At 43.1% G+C, this 27788-nt stretch overlaps 2 protein-coding genes across 9 annotated transcripts in view; one reads left to right on the top strand and one right to left on the bottom strand.

Annotated features, from left to right (window-relative positions):
- SSR1 (signal sequence receptor subunit 1) lies at positions 1-10675 on the top strand. Its single transcript, XM_063402001.1, has 8 exons — positions 1-297; positions 2343-2461; positions 4164-4251; positions 4430-4692; positions 5080-5156; positions 6839-6917; positions 7682-7775; positions 9885-10675. Exons 1-8 carry the CDS (start codon positions 213-215, stop codon positions 9950-9952), a joined length of 873 nt encoding a protein of 290 aa, XP_063258071.1. The 5' UTR covers positions 1-212; the 3' UTR covers positions 9953-10675.
- Positions 10000-27788, bottom strand: part of RREB1 (ras responsive element binding protein 1) — a 133591-nt gene continuing 115802 nt past the window's right edge. For 7 of the 8 annotated variants that reach the window (XM_063401932.1, XM_063401925.1, XM_063401943.1 and 4 more), the window contains one exon: positions 10000-26516. In XM_063401932.1, coding sequence (XP_063258002.1) covers positions 26011-26516 — 506 coding nt within the window. In that variant the 3' untranslated portion in view covers positions 10000-26010. The remainder of the gene's footprint in view (positions 26517-27788) is intronic. The other variant, XM_063401985.1, reaches the window with a different exon arrangement.

Genomic DNA, 27788 nt, shown 5'->3' with positions numbered 1-27788 from the left:
ACGTCCGCGGGGGCGGAGCGGGGCGGGCGCGGCCCCGGATGGAGCAGCGGGGGGAGGCGGCTCCAGCTGCCGCTCCAGCCCCAGCGCCCGCCGTCGCCATTTAGATATCCCGCCGCGGCAGCCAGCACCGGGACAGGGTGCACGGGAGGGATCGGGTCGCCTCGGCCTTCGCCATCATCATCATCATCATCATCATCATCATCATCGTCGCCATGAGCCGCCTGTCGCAGCTGCTGCTGTTCGCCCTGCTCGTCTTCCCCGCCGCGCTGCTGCTCGGGGGCGCCCGCGGCGGCACAGGTGAGGGCGAGCGGCCGTGACTGCCCGGGCGCGGGGAGCGGGGCTGGCGGCCGTGAGCGGCCGTGAGCGGCTGTGAGCGGGGATCTCCGCGGATCTCCGCGGCGCAGCGGGGAGGGGGAGCCGCTCCGGCCCGGCCTGCGGAAACTCCGCCGGGAGGCGGCGGCGGCGCCGCTCATTCATCGCCCCGGCCGCCCGCGCACGTGGCCGCCGGGGCTCCGGTGCCCGGCCCGGTGCCTGCGGTGCCTGCGGGGCCCGGCCCCGTCCGAGGGCGCCTGGCGGGCGCAGGCCGCGCTCCGGCCCGGCCCGGCGCAGAGACCCGCGGTGTCGGGCAGGGCCCTGCGGGCACCGGCCTCGGGCCCGGCCGCGACAGCGGCGCGGGAGAGCCGGAGAGCCCCGCCTGAGGTGGTGGCAGCGCTCTCGCCCTTCTCCCCGCTCGCCCGCGGTGCTGGGTCCCACATTCCCTAGCAGATGCGCTGGCTGCCACCCTGCCTTCCCACCTCGTCTGCCGCCACCCCCCGAGTGTCCTTGGCGACAACCAGGAGCGCTAATCTCTGTTTACGCTGTGGCGTTATCTGATTCACGATCTGGAAATTGCTTCCCTACTACTAAGTTTGGGAAGGCAGGAGAGGTGGGGAGGGCTTGTCGGCCGGCTCCTGCGGCGGGCTGCAGCACGCTCCGTGTGCGAGTCCCTTCCCAGAGCTCTCCGTTCCCGCTGGTGCCACATCATCAGCCCCTCTGACATCCCTCGCAAAGACCGTAAGGGGTCTAAGGGTGTTCTGGGCGGCAGATGGCAAAGCCTGTCCGTAAGCCGTTCATTTTTAATTTAAGCCTCCCCAGCTCTATTTGTACGAATTTTTGTAGCAATTAATTTTTTTTACACACAAACCTAAAACATCAAATGAAATCACGGCAGTTAAGGCTTAGCTTAAGTATTGCACATGGTCGAGCAAAAGTGTTTGAGTGTGCCTTCTGAAGACACTTCAGAAGAGAGGTTGTGTTTGCTCTTTCTGGCACTTAGTCACAGACCTTGGATACACTAGTCCTGCTCCAGGATTCCTATTTCCCATGAAAATTATGAAATATTTATTTTAAATTTTGTATTTATAGCAGCTATGTCTTTTTTCAGACCCATGCAAATCAGTCATCCATTCATTTCTACTGTTTCATATTCAGAAAATGTTACGTTTATTAAAAAACCCAAACCTGTAGTTTCGTGCACGTGTTGTAGATCTCAGCCTTGCTTGCATGTGCTCTGAACTGCCAACAGACAGAACTTTGTCCCGTGGCCAATATTTTTATTAATCATATTTGCCCAGAGTTTGAATGTATGAGGCTTGGCTAAACGAAAGCCAAGAGGCAGTGGACTGTCAGATTGCACTTATCTTGGAGCCTTGCTCTAGGACACGTTTCTTTTCTGACTGGTATTGTGGCTCTGTTGGATATATGGCTATATATGATATTGAGGAGATCACAGTAAAATAGACATTGTTTATGTTTCAAAACTGGAATGAAAATAGGTACAGAAAAAAGAGAAACTTTTTAGGTACCTTTCAAAGCATTCTGTTATCAGTGTGCCTATAACGTATTAGACTTGCTAGTCTTAGAAGCAACAGTACATACTAAATTAATTTCCTGGCAATTGCAATGCCTTATTTTCACTTCTGTAATGGCAAAATTAAATTATTTTCATACATTAATGTGTTCAAAAATTGAACAATAGCTTTTAAGGTAAGTTGGTTGCCCTCTGCACTGTAGGCATTGCTGTGTGAATGCTGAACTTTTTGTCGTCCAGCTGTAAATTTTTGGGTGTGAACTTAGTGGCAGATGAAGTGAGAAAGTTTTCAGTGAAGGAATAAGGCTGAAAGATCAACAAAGGCATCTTTTGAATATTAGACTTTTGCAACTGAGGCTTCAAAACACTATGTTGGACAGGTTTTTAAGAAGTTCCTCAAACATTAGTTTGAGAATTGTACTTAAATATCAGTTTTTTATTGGTTAACTAGACATTTAAAAGATTTTCTTGTGTTTGCATTTTGTTTTGGCAGGCTCAGGTTTATTAGTTGCAGCTCAAGATGCTACAGAAGATGAGGAAGCTGTGGAAGATACTGTAGTAGAAGATGAAGATGATGAAGCTGAAGTTGAAGAAGATGAGCCAACAGACTTGGTAATTGTACATGAATGTTATTTCAAAAGTATGAATTAGACCAGAAGTGCTTGAAGCTGGATAACATAAATAATTGAGTGTACTTACATTGCTTTTTTTGGGTAGCTGTTTCCATGTATCCGATTAAACTTGTGTTCAGTGTCAGAAGGATTTATCTTTTTTTTCTTAGTTATCAGTTGAAAAACCACGTGGGGACAACCTGATTTCTGACTATCAAAACTGCAGGCCACAAAAAACCCGAAAAACAACAACAACAAAAAAACCCAACCCCACACCAAGTGAGAGAACCACATTCTTGTAGGAGCCCTCTGTAGTCCTTTTCTATATGAAGCTGCACCTCAGTAAACTGAGAAGAACATTGAGGGGTAGAACTACTTCATTCTAGCTTCTTTGATATTAATTTCTAAGGGACAACAGAATCTTGGTTCTTAGTTAAGGCTCAGAATGAATTCTCAAACCCTTGTTAAAAAAAATACAGCTAACTAAATTTACAACACAAATTCAAAAAATTACCCAAAAATCCCAAACAGAAAAGTTAAATGTTTTACATAGTTTGTGATCTGGTTATAGCAGTTGATTCTTAGGCTTGCTAGACACTTAGTGGGCTTAGAGTGGTGCAAAATTTTCTCAAACCTCTGATGTATATTAAGGAAGTTTGGGACATTAGTAGGAGAAGACGTGTAATAAAAATGGAGATTTGATAAAGTGCTGCTTAATTCTGTGAGACTTTACTGCTGTTGTTAAGTCAGTGAGCTTATGGTTGACCAGCTTTGCTAAGTTGTAGAAGGTATACTATGTCAGTACTGACAGAATATTATTAGAGTCACATTTTGGATGTGACTTTCTTTTAATAATTAGTCTATGACTCAGGTACAAAACATGGTGCTTTTTAGGCAGTTTCTTTAATTTGGCACTGAAATAAAAGATAGGGTTTTTCATAGTGTCTTGGAATCAAGATGCTGCATGCTCAGCTGTGGTTCTCTAGTTCATGGTACGTGTACGACTGATCCTGTAGGATTTCCAGTGCTTCAGGAGGTTGTTTAGCCATTAGCTGAGACAGTTCAGTTCTGGGCCAGCCTTGTTTTTGTTCGCTGGGGATGGTGATGATCCCATGATCCCCGTGTGGAAAATAAGCCTTAATGCTTGCATTTGTCAAATTAAAAAGTGAATCATCACAAGGTGAACTTGAACAAGTGAGTCCACAGACTTATGTAGTTCCAATAGCCTAGCCATTTCCAGGGATACATAAAACTTAACTAATTAAAACTGACTAGAAAGCTGCCATAAACACTCCCTGTAGGGAAGGTAACTCCTCTGTTTTATGACTGTCTTTATTTTGGAAATACTTGTTTTCTAACTAGAAATAGCTTAGGTGTGAGCACTTAACATTTATGTTCTCTTCTGTTCCTTCCACCTCCAAACAGAAGCCTTACTGATGCTTTTTGATTCTAAACCCTTCAATAGAGCTAAATGTAGTTCAGATTAGTCACTGTGTCAGATATAACAAGTGGAAAGATAAATGCTGAAAGGGTTGCTCGTCAAATCTAGAGGGAGAACAGACTGTGCTAATCCTGCAAAAGCAGGATTTGCTACAAATACTTGCCACTGTTGCATGCTTTGACACATGGGATTCTCATGAACCAAGTATGGTTTTTGCTTCACTGTTCATTATAGGATTTTTCAAAAAAGTCTCTTGTCTTAGACAGAAGAAAAAGAGGAAGAAGACTTGTCAGGAGAACCTAAAGCCTCACCTAGCGCTGATACAACCATCTTATTTGTGAAAGGTGAAGGTAAGAGTCGTCTGCTAGTCTACCATTCTCTTTACTGTTGCTTAGACTACACCAGTGTTTGCCTAAAACAGTGAAGCCCTGAACCCACAGAGTCTGGTCTAGATGCTGTCTGTTTAGAATTGGCTGTGTGTGGTGCATGAGGTTTCTAATGGTTGAATATTTTTTGTGTGTGTTTCAGACTTTCCAGCGAACAACATTGTAAAATTTCTGGTGGGCTTCACCAATAAGGGCACGGAGGATTTCATTGTCGAGTCTCTGGATGCTTCTTTCCGGTACCCTCAAGACTACCAGTTTTACATCCAGAACTTCACAGCTCTCTCTCTGAACACAGTGGTTCCCCCACAGAGACAAGCCACGTTTGAGTACTCCTTCATCCCTGCTGAGCCTATGGGTGGTCGTCCTTTCGGCCTGGTTATCAATCTCAACTACAGAGATGCAAATGTAAGCCTGATGCTCTGATTCAGTTGAATCTTTCTAGTTCATCTGGAGGTGTCAGGAGGGAACTACTTAGTCAAGTACCTCTCCAAATAGTGAAAGCCTCTGTAGTATTTAAGCAAATCAGTAGATACATAAGCATAGCAAGTGACTGCCTACATGCACCTAAAGTTGTATCAGCAGTGGAAGCTGGAGTGCCTTAGAGCCATAGTAGGCAAGAAAACATTTGTGCTTTTATGTGTTGAGTGAAACTAGCACAGCTCATAACCTTAAGAAAGTCTTGTACAGGAGTTGCTGCTTTCTAGAATTTCTCCAAGAACATGGAAAAAGGTAAACATTTGTGTATGTATTCAAGAAATGAATTAAAAATATTATGTACAAACTTTGTTCTAGGGCAACGTTTTTCAAGATGCTGTCTTCAATCAAACTGTTACAATTATTGAAAAAGAAGATGGGCTGGATGGAGAAACGTAAGGAGACTGGAGATCTGGGTTTAGTTGGTGCACTGGTAGAACAGGTTATTGGTGATGCCAGTGAAAATAGTTCCTGTATTGTCATTTTACTGAATGTTAGGCCTGCTGTGTTTTGTTTATGATGCAGCAGCATTTGATGACTGAAAATATGAACTTTTCCCCAAATTAAGATCTGTTATTATTGGGGATCTTCAGGACTGGTACTGTGTCAGTGAGAAGTTTACAGATGTGCTTTAGCTCAGAGGGCTTAAGCCTGGAATAGGACCCTATGTTACACAGCTACATAGCAATTCAAAGGTGTTAAACTTCTGTTATGCTACTGTGCTTTTTCCTAAGAGTTAAAAGATGCAGAGAGTCCCTAGTACCAGGCTGTGGGTCCTGCTGTCAGGACTGGAATAGCTTTCTTCTGGAACACTGTGGTGTGATCTAAGATTGCGTAAACCAAAATATGTATTTGGAGTACCAAATAGCACAGCAAAGAACGACTGAGTTTCTCTAACCCCTGTCTCTAGTAGGTTTCTTTCAGGGATGATGTTTTTCCAAGACTTAGGTAGGTCTGACACATCAAATATCGTTCAAGCATATGCTGTGCTAAAATGCTTTTAAATGTTGTAGCACTGGAATGGAATTTTAAGTGAAGCTGTGCGTTAAAAAAGTTAATCTTCAGAAATACTTGTAGACAATGCTGAATATGTGAATTGTCCTGCCACAGGTAGAAATTGCCTCTTGAACAAGCTTCCTTTTAGAAAAGGTCATCCAAAAGAAATAGCTCAAATTTCTCAAATACAGTGGTACAAAGTAAAGAACAGTTGCTCACGTGAAAATGTGTAATATTCTGAAACAGGAGCTCTCAAAACTATTTAAATACTAGAATCAGTTTGTGTGAATGTCCTGTGAACAGATAACTGCCCTATAGCAGGTATTTCAATAGTATCTTGTTTAGTTTAACTCTGTAATTTCCTTTATCATAAATGAGAGTTCAAATGTTCAGCTCCAAATAAGTTCTTTGCCTGTAAATTCTTTAATCTCCAAATAATTTTAGCTATTACTTAGGTTTACCTCTTGCTAAGTATCAACAGATATTTCAGATAAAATTCTTGAAACAAACCCAAATGTACAGGTTAGAAAAATTGATTTTGTAGGTGGAATTCTAACTGTGGAACACAGAGCAAGATAAGCAAGGGCTTTCAAAGCTCTATTGCAAATTAGTAGTGTCCTAACAGTACTTGCTTTGCAATAGCATGCTAAGAGACTTGTAAGGGTTTTAAGTGATTTTATAAAGGTTTTGTAAGTGATTAAAGCTGTCACAGACCTAAATATTGCCTGTGACCCAATATCTTGAAACTTCATGGTAGTGCAAAAGAATACTAGAAGTTACTAAATTTCAATATTTATTTAACATTTTTCTAATTTATACAGCATTTTTCAAATGTTCTGTTGTTCAGAGTTAAACTTATGATTGCAGTTTCTAAAATCCAAGTCAGAATAATTACGTGATAGTCCTTAGAACTTTAGTTTCAGATTCCTTGGGTGTTTTCCCCACTTGCCCCCTAGAGAAGTTCTTGGGAAAGATTGTGTGGATGTGTGGCCAAAGTTAGGCTTAATTTCTATCCCTCTTCATAAACTGTCTTCAAAACTTGACATTTTTAGTGAATGTTTTCTTAAACTGTTTTTTAAAGGATCTTCATGTACATGTTTCTGGCTGGACTTGGTCTGCTGGTCATTGTTGGCCTACATCAGTTGCTAGAGTCGAGGAAGGTGGGTAGCGTGTTTGTCTGTGGACTTGTTAATACGAGACCTTTCTGATGTGAAAAGAAAACAATTCACTGATTGCTTCTGGCATATGATGGTAAAGGTAGATTTATTTATAGAACCTTAGAGGTTACTGGGGAAACTGGAGCATTCTTAAAAATTGTTCCTAGTTGAAGATACTCTGATTGCAGAGCTCATGCCCCTTGGGTCTGCCCTTTGGCTCCACACTGAAGTGGTTGAGTTGGAATAGCTTCTAGTCACTGGATGTCTGTGTCTACTGACTGAGTATTTACTGGGTGGATTTTCCCCATGCTCTCTATTTCTGCCTATTAGTGTAATCCAGGTCAGACTTCAGAGGAAAAACAGCTGTCAGTCCTTTATTTAGTTCTTAGCAAAGCTTTGTCATAATGTTGATTGTTTTGCAAGGTCAGGTCACATGTGAGAATATTGTGCTAATCTGAGAAAGCAAAATGAAAGTGGTCATCACAAAGTTTGACTAATCATTAGTAAAAGGTATAATGAATTTGCCCAGGTATGCATGAAATCTCGGTGCCTTTGTGTGGAATAAGTGTTGTAAGGTGTTACAAGTGGTAGTACAAAGCTAAAGGGATTAAATTGCTACGACAGCTCTGTACATTGACTAGCCTTAAGTTTGTACCTTAGTGAAATAATTGTAATTCAGTAAATGTAGCATCTCTAGTAATTTCTAATACTTGTGCTGTCCAAGTCTTACTTAAAAGAAAAATCTTCCTTCTTTCCTGAATTTTCAGAGGAAAAGACCGGTACAGAAAGTAGAGATGGGAACATCAAATCAGAACGATGTTGATATGAGCTGGATTCCCCAAGAAACTTTAAATCAAATAAGTAAGTAGTCTGCTTTTCACAAACTAGACCATAGCAAACTTAACTTGACCAATTAATTTAACTGAGTAAGTAGCTGATATCAATTTCTTAGAAGAGAATATATCTTCTAGGGAATAACATTGTCTCAAGCACTGTGCTTAAGGATTAGATGATTACTTTAGCAGCCTATTCCTTGGAGAACAAACTTCATTGGTTGATAAAATAATGACTATTGGTGACTTTTACAGTTTGTTCTGTAGAATATTTTTCAACAGTGTGAGATCTCTAGTCAAAACCTGGATTGCAAAGATGGTTTAAATAGGAGAAAGTAGCTGTCATCTCAGAGTTTCTGTAAGTTGTTTGGAAGTTTGCCTATAGACCAAAGTCTTAAGTAAGCATTAGGAGTGTGTTTTAACTAAAGCCACATTAATACTTGTTATTGATGTCCTTTGCAAATCCAAAAGTTCTGCTTGATACCTGAAATGCCAACACTGAACCCAGTATCTGATTTCTTCAGACTGTGGATATTTCTAACTTCTCTTTCTTCTCTTTTGCTTTCCCATGGCTTCAGTGCAGAGTAGAAGAGGTGAGGCAGACTCTCATGAGCTGGAAAATGGAAAGCGCTTAATGTGTTGTCCATGTGATCATTAGGCATGGATAGAAATACAGCTTCGTGCATGCTGTGACTGGTGATGTAGCATGAGCAGTGAAAGATGCAGAACAGATGCATGCAATGGCATCCATTTTATATACTTGTAAATTTATGTTTTCGTGCATTTTGTAAGCTACCCTTACTTGGCAAAGACTGCTGTTTGATCAAATAAGCAGGCATAGCCTGAGCTTCATTTGGTGCAGAAGGGTTAGAGGCCTTAGGTGTGATATGAACTTGAGCCAGGAGTTGATGACTTTGTGCTTTTTTAGTTCCTTTACCCTTTTTAAGAATACTTCCACAACATAAGTATAAGGACTAGTGCTTTACTTGTGAAGATGAAAGCTTTCTTGTACACTTTCTTCTGTGAGACACTAGAATAGTATAAAATCTAGACACTGGAATTTGAAAAGCCTCAATCTAGCAAGAAAAACTGACAGTCTAAATGCTGCTTTTTGCTAAGGAGCAAGCTGACTTTAAAAGGGTTCACACTCTGGTAATGTTTGGGCCCCACCACCATCCTTTTCTTAAGTCAAATAGATATTCATATCTTGCAAGTTTAATTTTGGAAGTTTGGGGAAAACTAATGGTTATGTTGTTCTTAACTGTGGTATTCTCAGCTCCAGGTTAGTTTCAGTTAGAACTCTACACTAGAATTCTTTTAAATACATGACCTTCAAGTTCTCGGATATTGTTGACTTTTTTGTTATTGACACTTCATACTATACTGATTGGCCTGTGAGGGCTTGATGACTGCTCCTTGTGTTTGCACATACTCTAAACAGTTATTGGAGATTGTTCTGTTTAAGAAAATTAGAAACCACATGCACTTAGCAATCACTTCAGCACCTCATGCACAGTATTGAAGCTTCTCTGCAATAATCATAGAACCAGGGAATGATTTGGTTTGGAAGGGGCCTTAAAGATCATCCAGTCATATTTGGATGCTTCCTGGAAAAGTGCAGTTTTCCACAACAAAGACACTTTACTTCTGCTGTTAGCTGTATGAATTTGGAAATACGATATGCAAGACATAGCTGTCTAAAGAAGAGTCAGTCTTACATTCTTCAGGCATGTAAACTCAAGGCAGTGGTCATTGAAATAATTGATTTAACTTTCTAAAAGTGTAATTACTGAACATGAAATTTTTCTACGCAGCAGAACCTGCAGTTTCACATAGGAATGGCATAGGGGTTTGGGTTTGGGTTTTTTTGCATTTTAGTAACTGACAAATAGAAGGAACCTTACCCTGTTGTTGCATGTTATAGAATAGAAATATTTTGTTGTTGTTGTTACCTTCTGTTAAGGGTGCTGGTAGTTCAAAAGCCTTAACAAGTTGTTGGAACTGGCTTCTCTGTGGTGATGCATTGCACTAGAAGGGCAGCTTGTCTTGTGTTGGGCAGGAGAAAAATACATGCTCATGTAACAATTGCAATTGATGCAACTACCTCCTTTTTTTTTTTTTTTTCTTTTTAATCTAGATAAAGCTTCCCCGAGGAGGTTGCCCTACAAGAGGGCACAGAAGAGACCAGTGGGCTCTGATGAGTAATGTTAACTTGTGCAACAGTTGAACCTTTACTAATTCTGCCTGTTTGGTTATTTTTGGATTGGAGTAGTGCAGAGAACTCATATCACCATAAGGAAAATACTGCTAAACATTTGGACTGAACAGATTAACTGAATGGTGTTAATATTACTGAAAATGCACTTCTCTTTTAATTTTTTTTTTTTAATTGTTGGGGGTCGGGGGGAGGTAGCCATTAAGATTTGTGCCTGCGTGTGTAAGCGGTTGGTCTTAACAGAAACATGTTACCTGAAATGTGCCTTTAGAGTTCTTTGTAATGCTGGCTTGTCATCTGTGCATTGTCATTGAAGGATTTTTCTCCTCTCCCTAATCTGAATGTCTGGTGACTTTAATCTGTCTTGATTGTATCATATCTGTATCAGAACCTGAATGCATTGTTCTTGTTCAATAAGTAACGTTACTCTTTACGAGGTGCGCACACTGAGGTTTGTGTGTGGTCCTGTCTCAGTGGCCAGGCACTGATCATCTCAACTTCTGCATAGTTTTCATTCTAAAGGCACAATTGGGTATAGCTGCTTGTAGTGGTAGATATTTTGCTGCTGTTTTGATCTGGGCATGCAGTGACCTAAAAATCTGAACTTAGCTGCATAGATGCTAGGAAGACTCTTGCACAGCAGCAGAACTTGTGAAGCATGGAGTTTATGTGCTGAATTGGTATTACTACATAAATTTCTTTTTTATACCAGATTTGTAAAATGGGTAGTTATTGAATCGTGCCAGCATCTTAGGTATTCAGATTATAGTGGTAGTTCTGCAATGTTTACTCAAGGAACTGTTGAATAAGCCAAAACATCTTTTCAGTGAGTTCTTGGTTCTCTCTCCTAAGAACTAGAATGTCATACGTATCAAAATGCCAATTTATGTTTTTAAAAGCTTTACAAGGATTTGCTGTACACACTTGAAACTGAATTTGAAAAACAGTTGGCTTCAAATAATTCTTTTTATTGGCAAACTATTTAATCCACCCTTTACAGTTTTTAAATCTGAGTCATCTTTACACTGGTCAGTACATTGGTCTGAGGTTTTTTTCACTTTGTCTTTCTTAACCAGTGACAGAGATGCATATTCATCACTAGCTGCACATTGGTTAAGTAGTCAAGCAGAAAAAATCAAAGTCAAGTATGCAGAATTAAAACAAGATTTCCTTTTGTGGCTTACATGATTATCAGGTACTGAGGTATTGATCCACATCCATTGTATTCAGGAATGAACTGACAGGGAAAAGAGCCAATATGCAGAACACCAGTTTGCTTGGACAAGGCGTGAACTGTTTGCATCCCAGCTGCCTCTCTTCCTCTGTCTGAATGCTATCTGAAAGCTTGTTGAGTTCAGGAAGAGGCATAGATTTGAGGCCTCTGTTGTCATTTCCTCCCTTTTCTGATCCACACCTGTGAAAATGCCCTTTTAGTTCCACACTTGGTCTGCAGGGACTGAACTTCTGAGCCGATAAATGCTGAGTGATCCTTCCAAGTCCTGCCACAGTGTGTTTGAAGCATCTAGGCTCTGAAACTACCTGTGCTGGTACTGTTTTGTTACACACTTTGCCAGAATGAACTATGAAGATGTTCATGACTTGTACTGGTGTGGAAGAGATGCTTTGTTCAGCTTCCTGAAAATACAGCTAGAATATTTTTTGCAGTTAATGTTGCTTAATTGTCAGTCAGATAATTTAGGAAACAGTTGAATGCTGCCCTCATAAGGGGTGTCTCCACTCAAATTGTGTGGAACAGCTTTATTTGCCTTTAGTGATATAATCTGACTGGTTCTGTGGTAGATTTGCAGGCTTGTATTCCAGCTTGCATTGATTCAACAGAGTGTTTATGGATAAATGCTAAAGCCCCATAGTGATTGCAGCACCTGATGCACTGATCTTGGAAGTTCCCTCTCTTGCATTATGTCTCTAACCTGGCATTGAGAGGGGTTTTTTCACCTTCTTTAATAGGTCATCTTGAACTGTATACTCTTAAATCTTCCCAAGATTTAAAGGTACTCTTTGAGGGGGTGGTGATGATACAGTGCTATGCCAGGAAAAAAGACAAAGGGTCAGAACAGAGGATATTAATTTGTAATATCCGAGTTTTATTTGTACAAATAAGAAGTAAGTATTTGAAGGGCTGAGCTCTCTTCTCTGCACTCAGTAGCTGACCAAATGCTTAAGTCCTGAGCATGAAAGATGAGAGACGACAGCTTGCACTGGAACCAGTGGTGGGAAAGTCCAGGTGTAGCAAGGGTCCATCTTTCTGAGGATACAACTTGGCATTCACTGTAGATGGTTCATGCTGACCTTCTTAGCCAGAAGCAGTTCATAAGGGGCCAGTACACAACTGCTGCTCATGATGAATGTCAACATTTTTTAATTACTTGTTTGTCATGAATTTGCTGTAGTTGAAATTTAGCAGTAACATTCCAACATGCAGTGGTAACTGAGCTTTGGCATCTCTAGTGTTATTTCTAGTGAATAAGCCAGTCTATTACACTCAGTTTTCTTAAATTGAGGGTGTTGCTTTATCCTGTCAGTTAGAAACTTTTATTTTGGTACTTGAATTTTCTACTCCGTTTTTAAACAGGGATAGCTTAGTGTCACAGGTATATTGCTGGATATCAATATTATTATTATTGCCAGCTGAGTAGGGTGTAGTTTTACTACTTAAAGATGAGACAGCAGCAATTCTGACTGTCTATGCCACCCATTTCCATTTGGCAGCACATGTATATAATGTGTATAATCCAGCATTCTTGCCAGTTGTCAGCCAGCTTACTACACTGCCACACAACTGCTCCTGGGGGGCTCTGAAAAGAGTGACAACTGTGAAAGATGTGGGCTAGGATTTCTTTATTAGTAAAAGATGTTAATATGGTTTTAGAGGGCAAATGTATTATGGGCTTAGAGTGAAGGACCTCTGTGAACTCCCTTCTCACAGCTCCTTAGCTTACTCAAAAAAATTGTGAAGACCTAACAATTCTGCACTTGGGGTAGTAAAAGCAGCTTTAGAGTTCACATCTACAGAGGCAGCAAAGCATTAATTTAGGCTACCCTTGAACTGCATGAGGTACCTGTAGCCCTCTGTGTGCTGCCTGCCTTCTGGCAGCAGTTCATTTTTTTCCCCAGTATCCTTCAATCAGAGAAAGAAGAGTGGCTGCTGTCAGACTAAAGGACAGAGGTTCATTCTCCATGTACAAAATGACTAAATTGTAGGCTGTGCAGCTGTATGGAACAGACTAGAGATGGCAGTGCTTCTTCTTGTTCTAGAACATTTATGCTGAACATCTTCCTCAGCTTGGAAAAGGTGTAATCAAAAGTATCATTTACTGGTTATTCCTAGAATGCATGGAGCTAAACATAATGTTGCAGGTGAGAGCTCTGAATCCAGGGAAGTCAAATACTAAAGTAGGCTGGTTGTTCTGTTTTTCAGTGTGCTTGATGTTCTGAGCAGTAGAGAGTCTGTTCTCTTTTCTTCTCCAAAGGAAGGACAGTACCTACCTCATAGCAGTGACATAAGGGCTGTTTCAAGAGTGTTTTGAAGTTATTTGAGACTTGCACAATACACTTCTGTGGAGATAGTAAGACACAGCACTAGTGTAGATGGTTGGCAGCTGTACACATAGATCCATACTGTACTAATTTAATGCTCTCACTGACCAGAATTTAGCAGCTTTACACTTCAACATTTCTAAATTATGCATGGGAGTTGCAGTTAACCAGAGGAGAGCAAAGCCAGAAAGATCTCTTAGTTTCTGCAAAAGTTTATAGGTGGGCTAAGTAACATTCTCCTAACATTTTTCCATTTATCTCTAAATTTTCCAGGGATTTTTTTTTCTAATCAGTTGATACAGATGATTGTTTATGTAGCTACAATCAACAGTCAATATAAGAATGACTGATTGTTTTGGACAGTTAAGTTCAGGTGATGTACTGCAACTGAAGTGTTAAATTATCATTTAATTTCTTACCTGCTGACTTGCATTTATAAGTGACATCAGATCTCTTGAGAACAGCTGCAGGTTTTTTGTAACGTATATTTGATTTTTTTCTTAGCGTTGTGTAGCTTTTTTTTTAATAAAGCATGAGTATGGTACCAAAAAAAGGCCTTTTCCTTGATAAGCAATTGGTAGTAGCAAATATGCAAAGTGTGAAAACATGGCATTCTTAAAAATCTGCCTTTCTAAATGTGTAATTGGAATGGAAATAATGTTCAGCAAGTACTCTGTGATGCTTCGGACAATGCACTAATAATTAAGATTAGAATTCTTTTAAGGGAGAGTCCTGGGTAAATTCCTGGATCCTGATGGGTTAAAGTGAGCCATAATGCCCTACATTTCTAAAAGGAATAACCTCTTGTTAAAGCAGTGTAGAAAGGTGTAAAAAGGATCTGTTGAGATGCTTGAAGGTTGCTGAAGCACAAGGCCAAATCCTTACACTTTTTATGTGCATGCTGTTGTGTGACCAAGCAAACACTCACATTCCATGCAGTAATTCTGCAAACAGCAGTTCCAGCAGGTGTTCTGCATCCAAACAGAAGAAGGTAAGACTTGTTGGGGGGAAAAAAGCCAAAAAAACCAAAAAAAGGCTTAAAAATAAAGCATGCTGGTACCCCTGTATTTGGGAACTATATTTGTGGATAAAAGACGGAAAAATTAAAAGCAGATGTGTTGATTTTTATGTCCCAGAACACATAAAAATTACTCTAGAATTTGAAGCCTGCCTCATCTTTGACTGAAAAGATCAAGATAGATCTGGCTTAGAACAAACAGATACCAAGACTAAGATGAGATCTTAAAAATCTGTCTGGCTCTCTTTTCTGTCCCCTTGTGTAAATAGTCTTGGGTATAAATTTATATTACCCAAGATACAGTAAAATTTCAACATTACAACATTCCAGTCTCTTAGCAGGTGAGGCAAAGCTGAAATTTAACCTGCTTCTCTTCATCACTCTCAACCTGTTAAGCCTACATGGAAATCACAACTGAGTTTTCCCTGTGCCAGTTAAATTCACATAATGAATCTGTCACTTGAGATCTGTCTCTCTCACACAGCAAACAGAACACGTGGACTTGGTGCACTTGGTCTCACAATGGTCTGAAAAGATTTTCAAGAGGACCCCCTAGTCTGTTCTAGTAAAGGAGGTTCAGTCCTGCCCTGCCTGGATGGAGCTACACCGTGTGTTTTCTGTAGAGATGAGGCTGCAGTGGTGGAGGATGTGTGATTTAAGAGCATTAACCCCAGAAATTAAATACAGTACTAGGTTCACTAGATGGAAATTATTACAGCCAGCAATTCCCAGATCTGCCAGCTGAGGGATCTCCCAAGCCTGTGACAGCTGCTTCTTGTAACAAAGAGCTTTAGCTTTAGAGCAGCATCTAAAGGGAGGGGTCAGAGCAACTGTGTCTGCCTTTCTAAATCATTCTGTGCTCTATCTTGGCACTGAGGTAAGTCTGAGCACTGCACTTTCCTGTGCTGTTCAGATACTAATTGACAAATGTGAAGCCTGAACTCAGAAAAGTTGTAAATGCTGGTGTCTGGTATTTGCTACCAAAAAAATTCAGGGCTGTGGCCACCTACAGGGTCAGCCGAAGGAATTGCAGAGGCAGAGCTTATAGTGACACACTGACTCTGCCACCTGGTGTTTGGCCTCACAGCCAGTTTTCCTTAGAAGTTAAATTAAATTGGCTCTCTTAACCCCATGTGCACCTTGACCACATTCAGACACGGATAGTTTCCCATTCAGCTTTTCCACGCAAGCTGAATCAAAGAGCCCAGACTGTTCAGAGCACTGAAGGAACTCCCTTGGCAGAGCCTGGATCCACGGCCCTGCAAAAGCAAGCAATGGACTTGATCCCAGTCTCAGCTGGCAAGTTTTCCACCCATACGTTTTCAAGAGTGAAAGAAAGAATGAACAAACACTCTGTTTTCTTCAGGAGGAGTCTACACAGCAAGGAGGGCAGTTAAAATACCCCATTGCAGGTTTCCATTGGAAAGGAAAAGCTGGAATTTAAATAGCATCTGATGACTGTTGAGCACAGTATGGCAAACATTGCCACGAAAATAACAGGTTATATTTAGGAGCAAGTTCAAATACTCTAAAACACTTGATTTGGAAGTGTGTCATATTTTCCTTAGAGCCAGTATTTAAGGCTTGGTTAATGCTTGGTTGTTTGTAATAGTGGTTCATTCATAGCGCATGGAATTATTTCTCACAGCTGGAAGTTATATTTTGCCCAACTAATCCTAACTCCTTGCTGCTGTAAGGCAAGTTGGAAACCAGGAAGCACATCTTGCTGTTAGGCACCACAGGAAAGAAAATAAATGAAGCAGGATTTATGTTGTATTTTAGAAAATACACTAGTCAGCGACTGTCTCCTTTCCAACATGGTAGTAGCCTGGCAGATTGCAGTTCTGCAGCATTGCATTACCACCACCCCAGCTAAAGGTACACAAAGGGTGAAGTACGAGGCATCAGTCACAGTCATGTAGCCAGAACAATCATTCAGGCGTTTTCCTTTGTGCTCATGCAGGGCAGGACATTCCCTCAAGGTCCTCCTGAGGCTGGACTCCTGCTCCCGTGCAAAGCATCTCGCTGGGTGTCATTTACTGCTCCTTTAGTGAGCTGCACTCCTTGTGGTTACTCCTTTCCTTTCACTGGCAATCCCCAGGGACCATCACTCTGTCATTCCCATTCTGCTGAATTTATAGAAATGAATGGAGCCAGATGTCACTGATGCACCGCAGGGGGAATAAGCACAGGCCACCAAGGACCTGCTGACAAACTGCAAAACATCCCTCAGCTGCAGTTCAGTAAAACACTGCCTGAAGGAACTGTGGAGAAGCTGCTATCGCTTTTAATTAAGTATTGTTCAAATTAGGTACCTTTTAAGCAGGTGTTTTGCAGCTGCTAAAGAGACTCTTACAGTTCAGGAAAAGTTTAAAACTTCCAAAGAGATGCATACACATAATAACCAAATGCATTAAAGGCAGCATGTGGCTCTGCATCCTGTTCCAAAATGTATTGCCATGGGGTGCCTGGGTTGCTCACTTCTCCAGATCCCGCCCTTTCCCTCACCTGTAGCCCTGGGTCATTTTCTAGTGAGTTCTGGGTCTTGGGTAGCTGTGCTAGGCAGCCTCTCTGGTTGCAGCTCCCAGATCCTGACAGAGAGCGATGTAGGCACGAGATCAAAGATCAGACTCACTGTTCTGGTGCAACTTCACTGACTGCTGTGTGTGTGCAGGCAGGTTGACACTTTGATTTTTCTCTGGCTGTGGAGGATTGTGGATCTGATGATGGACATAACCTTGGAGGCTGCAAAGCTTCAGCCATACAGGCATCTTGAAGGCAGCACATTAAATGGTGTTAAATGTCCTGCCACCAAAAAGGGACTTTTCTGCCAAAGTGTGCAAATCTAGGAGTGCTGGATCCCATTCAGTGCATGCAGGAGGGCATGGGAGGACATGGCCACGTGCTGCCTCCTCCCCAGCTGCTGCCCAGGAGCCCCGTGCATGGGGCAGGGCTGTGCTTTGCTAGAATTAAACAGCAATGGCAAAGGTTACAGCCCCTGTTTACAGGCAGGTTTTGCCCATCACTTCCTCCTTCCCAAGCACAGGTCATGCGGTAAAGCTTGACTTGCAAAACCTTGGGAGGAGTATGGGTCAAAGCCAGCCTGCGTCTCACAGCTAGCACTGCCATCACCCCAAATAAAGCACAGATACTTCTTTTGGGTGCAGATTCCTTGGCAGTCAGATGCTGCTCATTGAAAACAAACCTAGCTGTCATTCTCTGCAGGATCAGATAACAGGAGATGAGAGGAAAGGCTAACACACCAATTGCTTTTGTTACCCAAATACAACTCCATGTCTGAGGGCAAGGTCCCATGGTCCTGTGTGCACACGTTCACAGGAGCATTTATTTCTGCTGTTCCTCATCCCCCAGTGCTCGGGTCAGGCCCTGTTGTGGAGCCACCGACCCCTCTGGCTGACATTCTGTTCCAGCCTTGGCACATTCTTACGAGCAGCAGGGCCGTGCTCCACGTGTGGTTACAGGCTAAAAATGACTGACGGAAAGTGAGCCCACAGCAGCGCTGGCCTTCGCCGCGTTAACCTCTGCCTCCAAGAGTGTGAAAACAGACCAGGCCTTTCACGATGAAAAGCCTTTTCTCCAGCAGATCTCTCTTATTTACTGCCTCCCATTAACTGATGTTCATAAACTGCTTCACAGCCCTCTGCTGAAAAGGCTCTAGAGAAGTTCAAGTGCTTTCACAACAGCGTATTCCAAACACCCATCGTCCAGAGTTTCCTCATACACTCCTGGCAGTCTTCCCTGCCAAACAAGAGACAGATCTGGCACAGGAGAAATAAACAAGCACAGCAAAGGAGAAAGCTATTTTCAGTTCCTATTAGTTGGAAGATTGCTACGATATTTTTTACTGCATTACGCAGTGATGTTGGGTGAGCCGGAAAAGTCTTCCCACTTACTCCTGTTTAATGTATGAAAAACTGCTTCCTTTTTTTGAGGATGTTTTTTTAATTCTGGGAGGGGTCTTGAAAAACAAAAGTAGGCAATACTAGAATTTATGAAAAGCCTCAACGATGCTTCTCAACTCCATTTAGTTTCACTTCTACAGGGTGAGTTCAGACACATCTTGACATGAAGGCATCAGAGCCCCTTACCTGGCAATACCCTGCAGGTTTAGATCTCCCCAGAGAGTTCAGTCAAGCTTGTCATCTGCCAGGCAGCCCATTAGCACTGGCACATGTGTGCAGGGTACATGTCACTTACCTGAGGTGACACTTGCATACAACAGCAGCAAGGTCGATGTTCCTGTATCTTTTGGGCATCCATTCTGTGCAGTGACCTGCCTGCAGTCTGCGTCTTCACTGCTGCCTTTGAGCAGGTCACCTCCCCTCTGCCTCTCCACCCTTTTTCTCCCAGGTACTGATTGACTCCTTTTTTTTTTTTTTTTAAAGATACCTCTGCAAAAACAGCCTCCTAAACAGCTTTTTACAATACAGAACTTGATATTACTTACAAACAACCTTGCCCACAGCCCAACCTGCACCCCTTCCCTTGCTTTAAATAGGCCTCCCTGCCCAGGTGAAGCCACTGATGAGGCCTGGCAGCCCACCGGGGGGGGGTGCTCTTACAGCTTCTGCATCTTTTGTAGTGGTACAGCTGATGACAAATCCTAAACCCACCAAATAATTCTGTCCCAGAGCACTCCTCTGTGCTATTCTCCCCCTGGCCTTTCCCTTTCCCTCCCCCAGTCCTCTAATGGTTCCCAAGAAATATGTGCACACCACTGGACAAGTGAGTCCCTAACTTGTCACAGGGCCAAGGGCACACACCATCTGTGTCTGACACCAACTCATCCTGTGGGAGACACACCTTGGGTTTTGGTGGAATAAATCATCCTTTCAGGACTGGTGAGAAGAGTTAAAATCACCTAAAAATGCATTCCCTGAAACTGTAGTGCAGAAACACAATCCGCTCCGAGGCCGAGGGGACAAGGGAGGACACCATGGAGGCTGTCTTGGGAAAGGCCAAGAGGTCTGAATTTGCTGAGTGCAAGACCCTGCACCTGCCAGAGATGCTTTAGGCTCTAGCAGGGGCTCCATGAACAAACCACTATTCCTGTTAATGTTCAGAGGAACAGACTGTGGCCATACATACCCTCAGCAGAGCTGTTGGCTCAGGAGCCCCAGCTGTGCTGTACCTCCTGTCATTTTAAGGTTGTTTCCAGTTTTTCCAATCCTGTGATCCACCATGGCACTGATTACCCAAGACTAGGGAAATCCTCTGATCCGCCAGCAAATCTGCAGGTACCAGCAGTCACCAGTTTCCAGATAGGGACAGCAGTATGCTACTGGATGTTTGTGTTGCCTGTTCGCTGGGTGTGCATGGGAGGACGTGGAGCAAGGAGGGCAGCTCCAGTGGGGCTGGTGGCCAAACCCAGAACTGCAGAGCACACCCAGGACTCCAGGGCTCACTGCAGTGCTGTGGTGCTTCCAACCTGCAGAGCACACAGAGCCAGGTGTCATCATGTCCCCAGCCTAGGGTGCAGATATGTACGCACATCATGCCATCCCACTAACAGACCCTTCCTCATGCACACTTTCCCCCCTTCCCAACCTCAGACCATTTTTCATGGAACATTCAGCTCCTCCCTAACATGGAGGAGGTTTTCAAAATCTAAGTCAATTCCTTTATTTCCAGTCAGATTGGAGCCCAAATCCCAGCATCTCCCTCACTGCTCCTTGGCTGTTGCAGTGTGGGTGCAGCCTCTCCCTGCACAGTAATTACTGCCAAGGAAGGGGATGAAAGGGGGGAAGTGCTTTAATGCAGCTCCTCCTCAGCTGGAGGGCTCAGCTGACCCTCGACACCTGAAGATGCTGGGGCCTTGTACAGTTTTACTCACTTCCCTCCCTGATGCTGGCTACTCCAGTACTCAGGGTTTGGGAAGTGCTGGCGTGGCCCCTTTTCCCACTGTCCAGCAGTTAAGAGATGTTCCAGTTGAACAATCCAATGCATTTCTCCATACTTTTTTTTTGCATTGTCACAGTGGGTGATGAAAACGGTGCCTCTCTGATGTACAGAAAGTGCTGGTTATTCTGTGCTAGAGTCTTGAGTCTCCCTTTTGCAGATAAACTTAAACTTCAGGGTTTCCAAAAGTGACACTTTCAATCCCATCATAACTGTAGACATGCTGAAAGAAAATGGCATGTATGATTCCCCAAAGTGGAGACTTGTAAAGAAGGAGAGGTTTCAAATAAACTTTTGCCCCTTGCTGCCTTTGCTAGTTGAATTGTGACTCATTTTGTTTGAGAAGGGCTTTTTCCAGCAGAACAGGCCACTGTTAAGTGTCAACAGCAAATCATTTCTCATGCACTCATTTTCTGAAGATCTGGGTGTAGGTGTACAGCCCTCCCACCTTGCAAATGCTGGCTACTTTGAGACAGCTGCATAATGAAAACCAAGTAACTTTATTCCTTTCTCTTTACTTGTTTGCATTTCAGTAGCAGCAGAAATGTGGAAGACACTCCAACCAGGCTCCACGGTCTGCTTTGGGGCAGCCAGTTTTCACTCAGTCCTGCTACCTCCTGCCCATCTTCACAGTTTCACACTCCACACATCAGAAGAAAACCTCTTTCCTGGTGCCCCTCGCTGCCAGGGCACCCCTGTGGTGGTAGAGGACTTGGGGCTTCCCCAAACTTTAGTGCTCTGGGCAAGCATGTGGCCTCCACACCTGAAGCATGCTGTGAGAGATCCATAGCAGGGCCTCACAGGAGGGGCTGTGCCACTCCCCCGTCCATGTCAGGAATTAAGCTCAGCTTCACCCTTGCCAAGGTGGGGAAAAAAGCTTTAGGGGATGAGGCGAGGAAGCAGCAAGTTGGCGAAGGCACACAGAGACACCACCACCACCAGCTGCCCCCCTCTCAGTTAACCTGGTGTTCCACACCAGCTCCAGCTATCGCTGCCATCCATGGGTGTTAGTGTGGGAAGGAGTGGAGGCAGAAAGAGGGAAAGGGAAATGCCAGCAAGGAGCAAAGTGCAGCTGGCCTGCAGGGTGTTACCCTGTCCAAGGCAGGAAGAGCAGGGGAATTCCCAACTCAGCAACAGTCACTGTCAATTTGAGACAGAAGGAGAAAAGGGCAGGGCACAGCCATTAGACGCCTCCATGGCCACGAACTAAGTGCTTTCAGTCATCTGTTTCATAAGTAATTAGTCACCATCACTTCCTAGCCACATAAACTCATCCCATTTGATTTTACACCTCCTGACAGGTCCTCAGGCCACTTGGATGTGAGCTTCCCATCAGTTCCACGAGAGGAGAGGCGATTCAGGTCAGTGGGTGGGAGAGGGAAATTATTTTCTGCAGGTTTCCTCCCTCAGAAATGTTTCCACCCCATGAGCTCACCCAGAGAGCCTTCAGAGCCCCACTTCATCAGATATCCTCGGTTTGGGGCTGAGCTGGCTGACTGCTTCTGTTTTAACCTGTCCCTCTGGGGGTGAGGGACCCTTGAGGGAAGAAAGCAACAGCAGCTCACTCCCCAAGTCTGTCTCTCATTCTGAACCTGGTTCACTCCTTTGCCAGAAAGCACCACCGCAGCAGGACTTAGGAAGATGTGGATGCTTCAGCTTCACTGCAATTCCGTGGCCTCCAGAGCTGGATACACAACTCAGATGATCCTTTGGCTCACTGTCCTGTGAAATGGGTTTTATTTATAGGAAGGCATACAAAATACAGCTAAGGCAGCTCTGATAAGCTAAAACAAAGGACTTGTCTCTTTCTTTGACCCATGCACGTGGCTTTGGAATACATCCTGAAGAGTTTGCGGCCATAAACATTTATGCAAGAAGAAAACTATGGCAGCAGAAACCTACTTAATTTCTAAAAAAAGTGACCAGTAAACTACATGCTGAGAGGATGCTCACCTGTGTAACCACAGGGCTACCCTGAAATAAAAATGAGAATCCTGACCCTGCCTATGCAGGAAAATCAGCCCTTTTCTGCTGTCTTCAGTTGCTGCATCAAGGAACTGCACGGGAGAGAAGCAGTGGTTCAAAGGGGCCTGGCTACCAGACAGTGGTGGTCAAAATGAACACGAGTTTCCAGAGCGCCGCAATCATCTCCAGCTCAAACTCAGGTCAACCCAAGGAACAGAAACAGCGATCCACTGGCACAGATAAACTCCGGCTTGCACGTCGTCCTCCAGCAGAGCTAAGTCTGAGAACAAGTCACCACAAACAGAGCCACGCCCATTTCATAACCTGTAATTTTTAAATATAACATTTTATTGCTTAGATGGTTTGATACAGAACAAGTTTTACTTTTTATTTTGAATTTGGAAGTACTGTACAACTGAAAACAAAAAGAGGAATAAAAGTACCAAAACAATGTGTGATTCTCTGTTCATGTGGCATAAACCAGTCTTGTACACAATTCGTAGCAGCAGTTTAAGTTCCCTTTAGAAAAATATGAATTCTACACATTTATTACTGTTTCCTGCATGGGATGAAATCACTAAGATTAAACTTCCTTCGTGGAGAGAGAAGAGAGAGAAAGGAGACACACAGAGAGGAAAGAGAAGATGAATCATTCTGAAAATGGAATCAGACTGTCACATAGCCCCCTAAAGTTATTTCACAACAGCCTCAAACAAGGTTCTCTCTTTTTTTTTCTTTTTCCTTTATTTTTTTTTTTGCGCTTTCACAGTCAAGTGCTTAATGTAGTGATTGAATTATCTCCATGTTAAGTCCATTGCAACTCAGGCAAAAGAATTTTAGAAGATCTTATTTTTTGCTTTTTTTTTTTTGTTTTGTTTTTGTTTTTTGTAAAAGCCCTGAGAGAGGAAAAAAAAATAAAAAGATTCAAACGAAAATCGTATAGAGACAAATTAGCTGAACATGCAAACTAAAGCCTAAGATTCACCCATAGTTTAAACACATTATAAATTTCACAGTTTAATATTGGGGGAGGAAGGGAAACAAAAAAAACCCCAACAACAGCAACAGTTCTCAGTCAAACTCAACTAATAAAAATGTCAATAAAATGTGGCAAGACCTTATACTCTACTAGGATATAGATAAAGGCTAAATAAAGCTTTAAATCAATAGTGATTATTGCTAGCAGATGTCCCGGCAGGCTGCTGGGAATTAATTACTTGCTACATTGTTCTGCAGCATATAGTTTAGTAATGGCTTCTCCCCCACAGTATTGCGCAGTTTAGTGTGGAGAGCTGCAAAAAAAAAAAAAAATCAAACCCAAAACAAAACAACAAAACAACAACCCCAAAATAAACAAACAAAAAATTACAAAAACCAAAAAATACCCCAAATAATAATAATAATTATTATTATAATTATAATAGTAATAACAATTTAAGGGATGCGTGAACTGGTTTTAATTAAGTAGAATGCACCTGGGTAGAGTTTCAAATGAATCATTGGTTGTGATTGATTTATGTATATCTGGCATTAGCTTTGTTTCTGAACTGGTTCAAACATCCCTATTTAAAAATTAAAAAAAAAAACCAAAAAAAACCAAACACAAAAAAATAGAAATCACATATACCTCAACCATTTTTTCTTATTCTATTTGCAAGAATATTACTCAAGAACATTTCTCTTCCTTTGAATTCTGGACAGTGAGATTTCAGTCTCCAGAAGCTTTTCCGAGAATTTTTAATATATAGATATATATAGATATATATATTATATAATATAGACTGGGTCCAAGGCCCACTTCCTCCATGTCTGGTGAGAGCAGGAAAAGCGATTCTGCGGTGGGAAGGAGGGAGGGTCACAGTGCGGGCTGGGCTGGGGCTGCAGTGGTGGAATAGCACAGTGAGGCTCCGGCAATGCTATTATGGCTCTGTCTGTCCCAGAGGTCATGACTGAAGGACAATTAACAAACAACAATAACGACGACAAGGACAAGGACAACAAAAACGCTGGGCACTCCTAAAAATGCGCAGCTACAGTAGGATACATTTCATTTAACCCCTTCAATATTGGTGGCTGGAGCGTCACCTGTTGCCGGCAACAGGAGCCACACGGAGAAATTCCAGCTGCCAGCATTAAAGGGGTTAAATTACTGAAATGAAATTTAGACACACACCTCAAGTCTTCAAGCATCAACCTCAAAGTCTCAGGAAGAATTTCTTTCTTTTTTTTTTTTTCTTTTTTTTGTTTTGTGTTTTTTTTGTTTGGTTTTTTTAAATTTTAAATTTATTTCATTTATTTTTAGCGTGTCGTATATCTGTAGTTTTATTACCAGTAGTATTTTCTTGCTCTTAGAACACGACAGAAGCAAGACGAGGGTAAAGGCTCGCATGTCTCTCTTGCTTTCCACTGGAAGACGGGATAACTTTGCTCTGTGAGTGGCGCAGGCTGTCACCGGCGCGGTGGCAGCCAGGCCACGGTGGCACTGGCGGTGCCTGTCACACGCTCGCCCCCGCGCCCACCGGCACCCGCCACGAGGGAGACGTGCCCGCCGCGGGGACGGTGCCTCGCCGGCCCCCGCGGGACGCTCCGGTCGGAGGAAGGGGTTCATGGAGAGTACAGTAGAAGAGCTGCAACGACAGGAGGAGGAGGAGGAGGAGCTGGTGAAAGCGGTGAGTCAAGAACACTCCGAGACGGGATCCAAGCTGCGCTATGCATCTCCGTGGGCAAATATTGCCCATTGGCTTCTGCTGACTGCAGAGACAAGCAAACTGATGGATTTATAAAATAATAATAAAATAATAATAATAATAATATACTGAAGCAAATCAAACATATGTAACAGCGGGTGCATAATTTCCATAGGTTACGTTGCTATGTAACTCTTCTCTGTATACACGCTCAGTCTGTGACGGCCAGAAAAAACCCCTAGGATTCAGAAGACCACTTCTAATGCTGAAAAGTGGAAACAAGTATGAGGTTGAAATTAATTTGTGTTTCCTGCTTTTGGCTTGAACCACTTTGAACACCTTCAACTGCCACGTTGTTCAGGCCTGGAACAGGCTTAATGCTCCACCATGTGGCAAATGCAAGAACATCTACTGAGAAAAAAAACAATAAATCAACGTCTCCTCTGCATCTCCTCTGACTATTTCATATGAAATTCACATCATTTTTCTTCCAGTTATTGGCTATGGTATCCAAGGGCCTCCCACCCCACTGCCCCATTTCCAGCTCAGAGAACAAACACAGCGACTATCACAGATATACAAGAACAAGCTCACGCACACCAATACAAAAGGTAACATTAATGCTTAAATGAAAAAGGGTCCTCTCCAAATAATTCTTTAAAATATTAAAATCATTTTTGAAAAAATCTATAATACCAAAAGATCTAATAAAGTAGTAAGGCACTCAAATCAGTATATACTGTAGTCTCTTGCATTATTATACTGAAAGGCATATGGCACCACGTCCGGTCTGCCATTCTCTCCCCGTAGCTGTAAGGTCGCTCTTCCGAAACCAGACTCCAGAAACCTTGCTCTGCCGGCTTCAGTTTGCCTGCTGAGACGGGTCCAACCTCCTAGCAAGTCATTCCACCCCCAAGAGCTGCGGCGCACTGTCTGCAGAGGCCAGGATGTGATTCATGGGAGACGGCGCGTTGTGCATCTCCAGCAAATCATGGATGAAACCTGAAGGACTCTGGTGCTCGGAGCTGCCCCGCGGTTCCTGGTCTTTTGCCATCTGTTTCTGCGCGCTGTCGGTGGGCTCGGCGAGGCAGGCGCCGCTCCTCTCTTCTCTGCAGGGGGAGTCCACGACCGTGCTGGCCAGGGGCTCGTTCCGGCTCCCCATGAGGGACGAGTGGCTGCTGACACCCCCCGCGGAGTCGCACTCGCTTTCGGAGATGGGGTTGGCGCCGCTGTGGCTGGACTCATTCTCACTGTCTTCTCCACACCTCGACTGCGTCTCCTCCTTGTCGCTCTCCTTCCCGTGGTTTCGGGCATTTTTGACTTTCTGGTGGATGCGCTGGTGGCGGACCAGGCTGTGCTTCAGAGTGAAGGTCCGTTCGCAGGTTTGACACTTGTAAGGTCTCTCACCTGGAAGAGAATTACAACACAAAGTCAGCTGTGAGTTCACACATGTGCCTCCCTCTTGTTTCAAGCAGCATAAAACACTCTGCACTTTGGAAATTCAGTACCTGCATCGAACATCACATTTTTGCAGATTTTTTGCTTCTAGCAAACTAGCTGATGGAGTGCAAGCAGGAATACAGGTAAATGCCTATGGCACAAATGGAGCATCAAAACCAAGTGTCTACAAGCTTGGCAAGGCCCTGCACTAAGGAGGGAGGAAGACCGTAAGCACCAGGTGCTCACTAGCATCCTGCCTAATTTAGTCAGCAACTTTTCTGGAAAAAGTTTACAATCAATCTCTGGAACTCCAAAGCCTTTATGAAATCAGCCCACCATGTGGGCTCTCTCCTGAAAGTCAGCCCCAGACACATGTGGAGAGAATACTTTCCTAAGCAGGAACTCATTGGAAAACAAAGCAACCACAGCCCCACAGACAAAATTCTCCCACAAAATACGAATCATGCACACTGCCACAAGGTGTTGTCTGCCCTGAAGAACCGAAGGTCCCATCCCAACCTGTCCACCCTTTCCAGCTGTGCCTCTTAAAGACTTTTCAATGCTGCAATTCCATCAAGACACTATCTTGCGCCAATGAACATCAGAATGAGACACACAATAGGCAGGCAGAGGTTTCTTGCATACTTCAGTGTGTCCCAAATGTTCCTCTTCTGAGTAAACAAATCTCCAAATCTTACAGGTATCTCTAAGAAACCTCACACATTAAAACTGAAGTATCAGCAATGTGCAACCTGACTGTTATTTTGTCAGTACAGTTGAACAAGTGGAAGGAGACAAGGAGAAGAGTCACCCCACAGCATTGGAGCAAAATCCTCAGCTGAAAATAAATTGATCTGACAGTGGGGGTAGGTCATAGTTACATTTATGTATTTGAAGAAAGCACTGTGCCAGGTTCCTATTCCATACATATTCTACGTTAAAGCGTTTTTCAAGTGTCAAATAAGAAAGAGAAACAAACAGGAAAAAAACATACTGATAAAGCCCACAATAACCCAGCATGCAATGAAAACAATTAAAACAGAGAGTATGGAAATGTCCACGTTGTTTGGGGGTTAAGCTCCGTTCTTTAGATATCAGCATTTCCCTAAAGCTTCTGCACTTGTATAAAAATAGGCATTAGAACAGGACCTGTCCTGTTTCACTTGTGGCTCAATGGCAGAAGAAAACAGGTCAGTTTTGCACTCGGTGAGTATTTTTGATTTAGAAGGGTTGAAGTCT

The sequence above is a fragment of the Prinia subflava genome, chromosome 1, assembly GCF_021018805.1.
Source record: "Prinia subflava isolate CZ2003 ecotype Zambia chromosome 1, Cam_Psub_1.2, whole genome shotgun sequence".
Classification (NCBI taxonomy): Eukaryota; Metazoa; Chordata; class Aves; order Passeriformes; family Cisticolidae; genus Prinia; species Prinia subflava.
This window is presented reverse-complemented; position numbering and strand designations above follow the sequence as displayed.

Bases quoted from the DNA above. Each gene is read 5' to 3' on its own strand.
- SSR1 (XM_063402001.1), top strand. From the start codon at position 213: ATGAGCCGCCTGTCGCAGCTGCTGCTGTTCGCCCTGCTCGTCTTCCCC. The intron at 4,693-5,079 runs GTAAGCCTGATG...ACTTTGTTCTAG, and splicing joins TCAACTACAGAGATGCAAAT to GGCAACGTTTTTCAAGATGC. The intron at 5,157-6,838 runs GTAAGGAGACTG...TGTTTTTTAAAG, and splicing joins GATGGGCTGGATGGAGAAAC to GATCTTCATGTACATGTTTC.